At 43.1% G+C, this 13,966-nt stretch overlaps 1 protein-coding gene across 1 annotated transcript in view; it reads left to right on the top strand.

Moving 5' to 3' along the window:
• Positions 1 to 13,966, top strand: part of LOC124622585 (4-coumarate--CoA ligase 1-like) — a 314,336-nt gene that overhangs the window by 124,499 nt on the left and 175,871 nt on the right. Inside the window, exon 3 of the mRNA XM_047148334.1 lies at positions 9,142 to 9,457. Within this exon, the coding sequence (XP_047004290.1) occupies positions 9,142 to 9,457 (316 nt within the window). The remainder of the gene's footprint in view (positions 1 to 9,141; positions 9,458 to 13,966) is intronic.

Genomic DNA, 13,966 nt, shown 5'->3' with positions numbered 1-13,966 from the left:
TGATTAATATTCTGTGGGTATATATAGGTGACAAAGCTTTACAAAGATCTGTGGAAGTGACTTTGATCACTGACCACTTGCTACAATGGACACATACCAGCATATTTAATTGGATCGCCACACATGCTCGATGTCAAGATGCAGACAGTACTGGTTTTCGATATATTGGATGAGGAGGGTGCGGTAATATCTTATCGAGTTCTCTGCTGGGTGACATTAGCGAAGATTTTATAGTTCATAGATTTACTTCATAGAATGTTATAAAAATAATGAAGTGGGAGAAAGAGAGACTGTGCTGTCAAAAAAGTCTCTAACATCACTACACTGTCATATTTCTAATGTAGTAATCATAGGAATACGATAAAGAAGATCAGGACACGTACAGGGTGATATTTATAGAGCATCATTCGTTATTGATGAATTTTGGGTGTTATGCTTCCGAATTTCTTTGTGAAGTTGAGTTTCTTCCTGTCTGGTAGTATGTTATTTTTCTCGTTGTGATAGTTCTCTTCCTAGTTAGTGATGGGTGGAGGACTAGACTGCCTTCTAACTAATGGAATTGTGGTATCGGAACGTGACGGGATTTCGAGAAAATTAGTGGGGGTCTGTGACTTGGTGGGGGACATCTCTTAGTCACGGAAATTGTGTGGATTCATAAGTTGTATATCGAAGAATGGAAGATTCATGAGAATACGGCAGGTAAGCGATACTCTGACGAAAGAGGAGTTGAGAAATGAGCTCTATACCGCTTCTTCTAAGTGTTGTCGGCAAACATATTACAACATCGCACATACCTATCGCAAAATGATTGCAGTGGGAAAATTAGGAGCTAACATGAAGATTTGTACTGAGAGATAATCAGCAACAGAAGTTCTGTCTTTTGTTTGCTCGATAAATAAGAGACAATATTCCTCCATGAGGTTTGTATGCCCATCAATGGATGGAGTGACGTGTTAATAGGTGTAAGTAGGCTGTTTAGGTTCTTACATTGGTAACGCCACCGCCACGTAGCGCTCTGTATGAAAATCACTGGCTGTGCTGTGTGCAGTCTGTGGCTGGTTTGCATTGTTGTTTGATATTGTAGTGTTGGGCAGCTGGATGTTAACAGTGCGTAGCGTTGCGCAGTTGGAGATGAGCCGCCAGCAGTGGTGGATGTGGGGAGAGAGATGGCAGAGTTTTGAGAGTGGCTTCAGAAGTTAGAATCTTTTATTTAGCTGGCAGTTGTGGCGCTCGCTGTATTGCAGTAGTTCGAGTAACGAAGATTTTTGTGAGGTAAGTGATTCATGAAAGGTATAGGTTATTGTTAGTCAGGGCCATTCTTTTGTAGAGATTATTGAAATATTGCGTTGCGCTAAAAATATTGTGTGTCAGTTTAGTGTTGATCAGAATAGGTAAAGAACGAAATGTCTGAGTACGTTCAGCTCTGCTCAGCCGTTTGAAAATCAAATAATGTAAGAGGTTTATCAGCACAGTAATTCATTAATTTTTCTAAGGGGACGTTTCATAGGTAGACTAAACTTACATCTGTTTGCTTAGTTCGGAAGCCATCATACTTTGTGCAGTGGAGGGAACCCTGTACCACTACTAGTGATTGACTTTCCTATTCCACCCATTATCTAGGGGTGGCGTCTTTGATTAGTAATCAAAACGTCCTCAGTCTCAGGTTCGAAACCCGCCACCGCTTAATTTTTGAATAATAATTAGCGTTGGTCGCCGAAGACTTCCAGCACAAGAAGTCACCCTCACTCTGCCACCAGCCTTGTCAAAGAGGGCAGAGGAGCGGAGAATGATTCAGGGCATTCTCTTGTCTTATGGGCTGGGAAACTGCCCCTAAAGGTGGAAGAATGAGCAATGATCAACGGCATGTGGATGCAGAAGGCAATGGAAACCACTCCATTAAAGACACGTAATGTGTATCCACAGGACATGTGGCCTGTAATTGAGGAAGTGTCATGATGATCTCTCCATTGGCAAAAGATTGCGCAATAGCCCCATTCAGATCTCTGAGAGGAGAGTGCCAAGGGGGAGGTGACCATGAGAAAAAGATTGACTAAGCAACGAAAGGATAACGTTCGACGAGTAGGGAAATGGAATATCAGAAACTTGAACATGATAAGGAATCTAGAAAATATGAAAAGGGAAATGCAAAGCCTCAGTCTGGATATGGTAAGGGTCAGAGAAGCGAAATGGAAAGAAGACAAGGATTTCTGGTCAGATGAGTATACAGTAACATCAACAGCGGCAGGAAATGGTACAATGGCAGTAGGATTTTTTATGAATAGGAGGGCAGGACAGGTAGTGTGTTACTGTGAACAGTTCAGTGGTTGGGTTGTTCTTATCAGAATCAACAGCAAAGCAACACCGATAATGATAGTTCATCTTTACATATATTTGTTACAAGCGGAAGATAAAGAGATAGAGAAAGTACATGAGGATACTAAAAGGGTAATACAGTACATAAATAGAGATGAAAATCTAATAGTCGTGGAGGACTAGAATGTAGTTGTAGAGGAAGGAGTAGAAGAAAAGGTTACAGAAGAATATGAGCTTGAGACAAGGAATGAGAGAGGAGAAAGACTAATTGAGTTCTGTAATAAATTTCAGCTAGTAATAGCGAATACTCTGTTCAAGAATCACAAGAGGAGGAGGTATACTTGGAAAACGCCAGGTGATATGGGAAGATTCCAGTTTGACTACATCATGGTCAGACAGAGATTCTGAAATCAGGTACGGGATTGTAAGGCATACCCAGGGAAAGATATAGACTCAGATAACACTGTAGTAGTGATGAAAAGTAGGCTGGTGTATAAGAGATTAGTCAGGAAGAATCAATACGCAAAGACATGGGATACGGAAGTACTAAGGAATGACGACATATGCTTGAAGTTCTCTAAGGCAATAAATAAAGCAATAAGAAATAGCTTACAGGCAGTACGGTTGAAGAGGAATGGATATCTTTTAAAAGGCAACCACAGAAGTTGGAAAGAAAAACATGTCCAAAGAAGGTAGCTGCGAAGAAACAATGAGTAAGAGAAGAAATACTTCAGTTGATCGATGAAAGAAGTAAGTACAAAAATGTTAAGGAAAATTCAAGAATACAGAAATACAAGTCGCTGAGGAACGAAATGAATAGAAAGTGCAGGGAAGCTAAGACGAAATGGCTGCATGAAAAATGTGAAGAAATCGAAAAAGAAATTATTGTCAGAAAGACTGACTCGGCTTACAGGCAAGTCAAAACAGCCTTCAGTTAAATTAAAAGTTTGTGTGGAAACATTAAGAGTGCAATGGGAATTCCATTGTTAAATGCAGAGGAGAGAGCGGATAGGTGGAAAGACTACATTGAAAGTATCTATGAGGGGAAGATTTGTCTTATGTGATAGATGAAGTAACAGGAGGTGATTTAGAGGAGATATGGAATACAGTATTAGAATCAGAATTTAAGAGAGCTTTGGAGCAGTTAAGATCAAATAAGGCAGAAGGGATGGAGAACATTCAATCAGTCATCGCGGGATGTAGCAACAAAACGACTATTCACGTTGGTATGTAGGTTGTATGAATCGGTCGACATGCCATCTGAACTTCGGAAATACCAACCACACAATTCCGAAGATTACAACAGCTGACAAGTGCGAGAATTATCGCACAATCAGGTTAACATCTCATGCATCCAATTTGCTGGTAAGAATAATATAAGGAAGAATAAAAAAGAAAATGGAGGTTGTGTTAGATGACGATCAGTATTACTTTAGGGAAGGTAAAGGCACCAGAGAGGCAATTCTGACATTGTGGTTGATAATGGAAGCAAGACTAAAGAAAAATCAAGACACGTTCATAGGATTTGACTACCTGGAAGAAGCGTTCGACAATGTAAAAGATGAAACTTCCTGGCAGATTAAAACTATGTGCCGGACCGAGACTCGAACTCGGGACCTTTGCCTTTCGCGGGCAAGTGCTCTACCAACTGAGCTACCCAAGCACGACACGCGCCCCGTCATCACAGCTTTACTTCTGCCAGTACCTCGTCTCCTACCTTCCAAACTTTACAGAAGCTCTCCTGCGAACATTGCAGAACTAGCACTCCTGAAAGAAAGGATATTGCGGAGACATGGCTTAGCCACAGCCCGGGGGATGTTTCCAGAATGAGATTTTCACTCTGCAGCGGAGTGTGCGCTGATATGAAACTTCCTGGCAGATTAAAACTGTGTCCCGGACCGAGACTCGAGACGCGAAAGGCAAAGGTCCCGACTTCGAGTCTCGGTCCGGGACACAGTTTTAATCTGCCAGGAAGTTTCATATCAGCGCACACTCCGCTGCAGAGTGAAAATCTCATTCTGGAAACATCCCCCGGGCTGTGGCTAAGCCATGTCTCCGCAATATCCTTTCTTTCAGGAGTGCTAGTTCTGCAATGTTCGCAGGAGAGCTTCTGTAAAGTTTGGAAGGTAGGAGACGAGGTACTGGCAGAAGTAAAGCTGTGATGACGGGGCGCGTGTCGTGCTTGGGTAGCTCAGCTGATAGAGGCCCGCAAAAGGCAAAGGTCCCGAGTTCGAGTCTCAGTCCGGCACACAGTTTTAATCTGCCAGGAAGTTTCATATCAGCGCACACTCCGCTGCAGAGTGAAAATCTCATTCTGGAATGTAAAAGATGTTCGAAAGTCTGAGAGTTATAGGGTAAGCTATAGGGAGAGACGGGTAATATACAACATGTGAAAGAGCCTAGAAGGAATAATAAGAGTGGACGACCAAGAATGAAGTGCTCGGATAAGAAAGGATTTATGCCAGGAACGTAGTCTTTTCGACCCTACAGCTCAATCTGCTTATCGAAGAAGCACGTATGGAAATAAAAGAATGGTTCAGGAACAGAATTAAAATTCAAGTTGAAAGAATATCGATGATACAATTCCCTGATGGCATTGCTATCCTGAGTGAAAGTGAAGAATAATTACAGGAACTGCTGAACGGAAGGAACAGTCTAATGAGTAGAGAGAATGGATTGAGAAAGGCGAAGGGAATGAGAAGTATTAGAAATGAGAACAGCAAGAAACTTAACATCAGGACTGATGGTCACGAAATAGATGAAGTTAAGGAATTCTGCTACCAAGGCAACAAAGTAAACAATGACAGATGGAGCAAGAAGGACATCAAAAGCGGACTAGCACTGACAAAAAGGGCATTCCTCGCCAGGAGAAGTCGACTAGTATCAGACACAGGCCTTAGCTTGAGGAAGAAGATTCTGAGAATGTACGTTTGGAGCACAGCATGGTATGGTAGTGAAACATAGACCGTGAGAAAGCCGGAACAGAAGAGAATAGAAGCAGTTTCGATGTGCTGCTATAGACGAATGTTGAAACTTAGGTGGACTGACAAGGTAAGAAATGAGGAGGTTCTGCACAGAATCGGAGAGGAAAGGAATATGTGGACTGACAAGGAGAAGGGACAGGATGATAGGACATCTGTTAAGACATCAGGAAATGACTTCCATGGCAGTAGAGGGTGCTGTAGAGGGCAAAAACTGTAGAGGAGGCCAGACATTGGAATAGTTCCAGCGAATAATTGAAGACGTAAGTTGCAAGTGCTACTCTGAGATGAAGAGGTTGGCACTGGAGAGGAATTCCTGGTGGGCCACATGTAGCTAGTCAGAAGACAACTAAAAAAATATTTTACTCGCAAATAGGGTGAGGGAAGGATACTACCTGTCTGCCTCCTTAGGTCCTCTAATTACTCGTGTCTTAAGTTCGTGGTCCTGATGTGAAATGTATGTTGGCGGCGGTAAAATCCTTCTGGGGTCAGCTTCAAATGTGAGCTCTCAGTAGTGGTCCTCAGAAAGGTCATCGTCTTCCCTCCAGGGATTCCTGTTTGAAGTATAAGGTCAGTCTAATCCGACAGCTGGAAAAAAATTACTCACTATACAAAGTGACTCTCATGACCAGTTTAATTAATTAGCCTTTCAATTTGAAATCAGAGACGTACCACTGGATGGGAGAAAATTATGTCCAGTTACAAGAAGGATATAGAGTTACGTGGGCAACTGATATTTCCAGAGCCACAGTCGTCAGAAGGAGTCATTTCCGATACTTCGCTCAGTGTCGAATGTCACCAGAATGGGCTGTAATCATAGTATGTAATTGTAATTACATTAATAAATATGTGGCTGGTTTCCTATGACGACCCTGCCTGCCATCCGTGTGCGTGGCGGAGGTAGCCGGTGACCAGAACGAATGGACATTTCTTGCTTAAGGCTGTGCGAGTAGTACGCTCTGGCTGGCCGGCTAGTTAGCACAAGCCCGCGGTCGTGGGGACAAATCCTGGCGGCAGCCCTCGCAGCGCCCTCTGGATAGCTGGACAGAGAACTAGCTAGTGCACAGGTAGACAGGAGCGGAAGTGTGTGTTGCGTGAGAAGAGCCAATATTCGAATGTTTGGGCTGGAAATTTATCCCCCTCATGTAAACTGATTGGTTGATGGCTGGGAGGCTACAGTGATACGCTCTCCAGTCCCTGAGGCAGCTGTGCGAATACCGGAAGATGAGTGAGCAGCTACCAACGTGACCAATGCATCGTGGTGATCTACGGAAGTTTAAGTGACCTCCGACAGCTAACTATGACAACTACTGCTACGGACTGGATCGCGGTTTAAGTGTTCCGCTCATTATTTTAGAATGGAGTCTGTCTTGCAGAGGTATTTGTTGTTGACTATCCATTCACGCACTAAGCCCTCCTCCTCCTTCCGAATGCAGCAGAGAAAATCAACTTAGGAATATTATAGTGCTTTAAAAAACCAAACGCACCGTCAAATTCCCGATTGATCAATTTATTATTTGCGATAGTGGTATTGTGTGCATATACCTGTCCAATCCCTCCACAGATTCTTTAGGATATGGCATAACTGAGCTGAAATTTTAAATTCTCAGCTATCTCCAAAGTAACAGACTTCCTGCCAAACGACCTATCTGTGTCAGTATCTTCAATCCCAGAATTTTCCACCACATATACCAGTTATAGTCAGTCAATCAAGTATAGCGAGGGAATGTTTCCAAGACATCCACAGTCTTCTATTTTTTCTGTTGCTTTGTTCAGGACAAAGGAGGGGCAAGTGAGGCACACAACAAATGCTACCTACTTCTTCTTGAATATCTTCGTTCCATTTGCTACAGGGCAAGTATTTTAATCAGAATGGCGATAGCATGAGAGCACAAGATAAATTTATAAATAAATAAGCTTGTTCTTGTAGTAATTTATTAATATATTTATCTTGTGCTCTCATGTTATCGCCATTCTGATTAAAATACTTGCCCTTATATCGACTTTAATACATGTAAAGAACAACAAATTACATCTCTGTACAAGGTAGGCCTATGATATATCTTTCTGTCAAGATCTTTGTTACAAGCGACAGTTGTAAAACGCATGCTGGATGCTGGAAAAGTGTCGCTGTCAAAGTGTAAAGTAATATAGTTTGTGTGAAAGTGTTCTGGACATCAAAATGGAGGCAGACAGATGGACACTAACCGAAAAAAGCCGCCTATACTGTCGCAGTAAGTAAAAAGTAAATTTACATCCATATCGACAGATAAGCTATAGTCATGGCGATACATTAAAGTGTGATCCATCTTTCTGCCATAGAGCCAGCACCCAGCATTATGCTACTACCAGTAATGATGTAACTTCCCGAAACCATCTGAAAATGAACCTGAAACGGTTCGAAAACCGGTTCATGGAATAAAACACTATTTTCAAAAAAGTGACTGGTTGCAGTTCTGTATAACTTATTTACATTCAATATACAGTCACGGTTCTTAAATATCCGTAATGGATAAGCATAAAAACTGGATAATTCTGATACATTCACGTGATTCAAACCGTTTTTCGACCACCTTAGGTAACGAAAGAGATGATGTAGCCTTTAAGGGATAGTCATGGCTTCTGATTCGTAGCAGTTTTAGAATATTCCATGTGACTGTGGCATTATCCTATTCAAATTGTTTGACAGCTCTGTACTGAATATTATCGGTACAGAAGCCGCGCGGGATAGCCGCGCTGTCTCAGGCGCCCTGTCGCGGTCCGTGCGGCAGCCCCCGTCGGGATTCGATTCCTCCCTCGGGCATGGGTGTGTGTGTTGTCCATAGCGTAAGTTACGTTAAGCTAGATTAAGTAGTGTGTAAGCATAGGCAGTTTGGCCCATAAGATCTTACACAAATTGTTATTGTCGGTACAGAAAGTGCACATATCTAGTGAAATCTACTGTTACAGAATACAGCCTAACGAACAAGCACCAATTCTTACGTAGACAGACGCGAATTTTATCCTAAACTTCAAACTACTGACACTAAATCATGAAAGGAGGTGTGGAAATGAGAATTTTGTGAATGTTAATGGAGAAGCGTGATTAGAACTTACCACAGCGTGAGGAGGGTCATATCTTTATTTCCCTACTCATGGGAGTTGGTGGTCTATTGTCGAAAAAAACGTTCTGTTTAGCGTAATATCCGAGTTGGCAGGTAGTGAGGCAGGAGTGGTCCCAATAAATCTGGGAGGGCATTTTCAGTACCTGCATTCGCTTGATGACCAAGGGGGAAACTCGACCCATTTTTAATTTATCTCTGGGACTATGATCACATGAGTAGTATTTGGTCGCTGTGATCGCCGCTGCAAAATTTCAACCTGTATTACTCAAATGGCTCTGAGCACTATGGGACTTAACTACTGAGGTCATCAGTCCCCTAGAACTTAGAACTACTTAAACCTAACTAACCTAAGGACATCACACACATCCATGCCCGAGGCAGGATTCGAACCTGCGACCGTAGAGGTCACGCGGTTCCAAACTGACGCGCTTAGAACCGCACGACCACACCGGCCGGCCTGTATTACTCAGTAGCGTCTTCGACAGTCAGCTACTTTCCTGACGGTGGCAGTGTGGACATTGTCGTAAGCACGGATTTTCTTCTGTAAAACTTTAATGCTCTTAGTGAGTTAATGTTGTTTTACATCTTTCTGTTTATCTGATTTTGAGACATTATAAGTGAGCAATAACGATTTATTTTACACTGCCGAAACCACAGCAAGCATCCTGTTCGTCTGTATAGGCCTGCATTACGGGTCCCTCCCTCTCACGGATAATGACCACGTTTGTACATAATTTGTGCAGACGACCTGAAGACTCTGGTTCGGGATACAATCCAGCCGAAACTCATCCTAGCGGAGGAGACCGCAGCGTCCAACATCCGCTCCGTTTGTCCGGATTTCGAAGTGGTCGACATCAACGATATCTGCCGCTGGCTGGAGCGTCGCGACGTGCCGCTGGACAGCGCCGGTAACGTCGACCTGGAGGAAGTGGCGGCCCCAGACCAGCCGGACTGGCTGGAACACGTGGCCTTCATCATGTGCTCCTCAGGGACGACTGGTCTGCCCAAGGGCGTCATGATGACCAACCGCAACATCCTCTACCAGCTCATCTCGTCATCGTAAGGGGTTGCTCATACATTGGCACTTTTGTGATCATATACATGTACCTTAACACTAATGAGAACAGTTCCTCACCTTAACTGTTGATGCTTACTGTGTACGTTTTCTGCCATGCTGTCGTTACATATCATACTGGTACAGAGCGATGTGGCTAGGGCAATGGTTAGCTTACAGGACTCTCCCCAGTAGCACGAAAGTTCAAATCCCCAGCCAGCCATTCAGATACAGATTTTCCATGATTTCCCTAAATCGCTCGAGGTAAGTGCTGGGATGGTTCCTCTGCAAGGGCATGGCCGATTTCTCCATCCTTTCCTAATCTGAGTTTGTATTCCATCTGCGGCGAGTGCACAGTCAATGGGGAGTTAAACTCTTATCTTCCTTCCTTCGAATCAGAGATGAAGAACTTGATGACACTGCGCTAGGGAAGCCATGTGGCGATGGATTAGTAATACTGCCAAATTCCTCTTATTTACGCTACTTAACTAGGTTAGTACAAGCAAAATGAATAGATTACATTTCATCTTCATTTCCTCCCTCTTGAAGGGGAAAAGGAAGTAAATGAAGATGAGATGCTGCAAGAACAATATGACAGATCATTGAAAGACCTAAGTCGAGACAAGGCCCCTGTAGTATGCGACAATCCCTCAGAAACAGCCATCTATGACAAAACTATCCCACCTGCTATGCGAGATGAATCAGACATGCTAAGTACCCTCAAACCCCAACAAGAATATTACAATTCAAAAAAAGGCAGGTGCTAACAGGTAAGAATGTTATCGAAAGCTCAGTTTAAGAAGTCATGGTTGCGAAATACTAACACGAATTATTTACAGTAACATGAAAGAACTGGTAGAGGCTGATCCTGGTAAAGGCGAGTTTAGATTCCAGAGAAATGTGGGAACATGCCTGGCAAAACTGGCCCTACAGTTTATCTTAGAAGATAGATTAAAGAAAGGCGAATTGATGTTCATAGCATCTGTTTATGTCTCCAAGACACAAAGGAATTAATGCCATAAGCTTCCAGAGGCATGGATTAAATCAGTGGAGATAGTTGAAACTGTGTGCCAGACTGGGATTCGAACTCAAGTCTCCTGCTTACTAAGCGGATGCACTGACCTCTGCGCCATCTGGATACACTGGTCATCGCTACTAAAGTGGTCCACCCTAGCATGCCTCCCATAAGAAGCAAGTTCTCAGCTTATCCACATAGTACTGTTGTAGCGTCCCTTCCTCATTAGCCTCATTACTCGTTGCATTTCGCCGATTCCTGTAAGAGTATACTTTTCTTAAAAAAGGTTTGGCACTGTTGACTGGATCGCACATTTTACAGTTTTGATGGTAGCAGGGATAAAATACAGCGAGCGAACGATTATTCACAACTTGTACAGAAACCAGATTGCATTTATGAGTTTAACTGCATGAAAGGGAAGGAATACCCCACTTTTGATATCAAACTGACACGCAAATTAATCAAAATTGTGACAGCTGATTGATTTATGACTTCTCCATGTCCCCTTAACCTATTGTTCTGCTAAGTGGTTTACACTCCCTGAGGGTTCATTTATGACCCTTGGGGACATGCCGTCCTTCCAAGAAGCCCCCTCCCCCCACACCTGTCCCCCTCCACCTCACCCACCCATCTGGAAACCTCTACCCCATCTCACCCTCACTGCTACAAGCACACTTTCAGGCCTGAGTTATTCGAATAGCCCCCACTCCCATTCTATCAACCGTATGTCTAATTACATAAATGGATAAATTAATTAACCCCTCCCACCCCATTCACCCCTCCCCTCCCCCACATGGAAATCGGTGGGAAAAAGACTCAGTTGACTGGCTATTTGATGGGAAATCGATTGCACTGTGTAGAATATTGTTTAAACTATTTCTGGTAGACAAGGCAACGTGTGGAATATTGTTTATTTAAAAAGTTTATAGGATGCAAGGCAGTGTATGCAATGTAGTTTCATTATTTATTAAAATAATGTTGCAGGAAATCGATGGCAATGTATGGAATATTGTTTAAACAATATCTGATAGACAATACAATGTGTGGAACATTGTTTATTTTAACAATTATGGGATAACAATATTATGAAAAGGAAAGTTGCTGCTCTTCATATAGCAGAGTTGCTGAGTTGCAGATAGGGACAACGAAAAGACTCTCACAATTAAAGCTTGTGGCTATTAATGCCTTCATCAACAATAGATGACACACACACATACACACCACACACACTCACGCAAATGCAACTTGTACACTTGACTGCAGTCTCAGGCAACTGAAAGCTCACTGCGAGCAGCAGCACCAGTGCATAATGGGATAAAAGTGACTGGAATATAATTCATTTATTTATTTAAAGAATTTGTTATGAAACTGTATGTATGGAATATTGTTTAGTGAAACATTTTGAGGGTTACAAAGCAGTCTGGAATATTTAAACAATTGCAGTGCTTTTTTTCTGGTCAGGTAAGGAACATCATCATGAAACACTCATTACACTGTTAAAAATTTTGAGTCGTGAAGCATGAGCCATACACTGGGCCACTCCATGTGCCAGCCGCCTCACAAATTCCCACACAGGCAGGCAGGGAGACAGGCCCACACCCAGTGCTGGCTTGTGCAGTGCGTGGAACAGAAGTCATGCAAATCCCCCGAACAAAACGCTTCAGCTGGTAGCAACCCTCTGATATTGATACCTGTGAATTACATGATCCCTCGTTCCCTCCCTCGCTCCCTCCCTCTGAAGTGAATGCTTCCTGTTTGTGTGAACCAACATATGCAGACACACACAGATCAAGATGTCCTCTGCACTCCTCCTCCCTTCCATCGCCTTCCCCTCGCCCTCTCACCATAGTGTTGGTAGTCAGTGCATCTCTTTGTTCTCACGCTTCCATCGCTATGGGAACCTGTAGTGGATGGAACACAGACATTCGAGAAGAAGTAGGTACCATCTCATCTTTCAGAGTAACCCCACCTTCATCCCAAACAAAGTAGTGAATATCTAGCAAACCTCCCAGCGGTGGATGTCTTGAAAATATTCTCTTACTCTATCAGAGTGACTGATTAATTAATTTCCTTGCATCTTATTGGTGGAGACTACGACTGGTATATTTGGCAGGATTCGATCCTGCATCTGCCTGGTTTCCAAACGCTTTTCTTTCCTCTTCCATATTTTTCCCCTTGCCTCCTATTGGTGGATAATGGCACAGTTAGGTCATTTGGTAGAAAGTCAAATTCAGCTCAGTTGCATGCGATGCCCTTAAACAATTGGTAGGAGGGGCTGGACAGGTGCATACTCACAATACCACTATCTGAAACAATAAGTTGATCAATCGGGAATTTCACGTTGTGGTTGGGTTTATAAAGGGCTATGGAATTCCTAAGTTGGTTCTTTCTGCCACATTCAGAAGGATGAGTAAGGGCCTACTGTGTGATAGGATAGAGACAACGACAACAAATACCACTACAAGACGGAGTCCACTGTGATGTATTGAGATGCACTAAACAAAACACACTTAAAAACACAATCCAGTCTGTAGTAGTACTTCTCATGGCTAGATGCTGGAGATTGCTGAAACACTCACACATCGCATGCACTCATGTCTCAATGTCCACATGCAGTGTCCGTAGCCATATGTCAGAAACGGCTATTTGCCACTGTGGTGTGTGCGACTCAGCGTTTGCCCCTAGTCTGCAGCCAGACTCGGCATGCTGGAGAGAACTGCCGTTCGTGGAGGGTGTCCAGGATGACCAGAGTGGTTGGAATTATTATGTTATCAACATATCCAGCACCAGCACTCGCCAAATTGAATCTTCTCAATTTTCCGTGGAGACCAAACCAGAAGACGACACTGTTGTACGCTGCCTGACTGCTTTGGAGGCTCAGCGATGGTTCACGTTCTAGGCTGGAAATGTCAATTCGTTCTGGTCACCGGCTATCTCGCCATGCAGCCGCACGTCCGGCAGAATCATCCTAAGAAAACAGCCACATATTTATCAGTGGAATTAAAATTTAATATTTCGATTGTAGCGCCAATCTGGTGACATTCGACAGTTAGAGGAGTATTGGAAATACCTTGTCCTGACGACTGTGGCTCTGAAAGTATCAATATCTATATTATTCTTATGAATGGGCATAATTTTTCACCTAAAATCTTTCATCCCCCTTAAAGCTATCAATGCGCTGAAATCACAGTTTTCCACATCAAATCCATACCTCCCTTATGACCGGACATAGTCATTTTCTTTGCTCATGTCATAACACATCCCAACATACACTTTATAAGTGTGCTGATCACATCTCCTGTTAAGTATAATACTTCGCCAGTAACTGAATGCTGGTGACACCAAACAATACTGAACCGAAATCCACGATCGATGGACATGCTCCGTTTGTTTTTCGTGCAAGTAATTCCAGTGTGCCTTAGGAAGAGAGACATAATCGTCTAATAAGCGGCTGACTATTAAAGACATCATCTCAACGACCGTGTTACTGTCACCCTGC

Source organism: Schistocerca americana, chromosome 7 (genome assembly GCF_021461395.2).
Source record: "Schistocerca americana isolate TAMUIC-IGC-003095 chromosome 7, iqSchAmer2.1, whole genome shotgun sequence".
Classification (NCBI taxonomy): Eukaryota; Metazoa; Arthropoda; class Insecta; order Orthoptera; family Acrididae; genus Schistocerca; species Schistocerca americana.
Note: the sequence above shows the minus strand (reverse complement) of the source record. Positions and strands in the feature narration are given on the sequence as shown.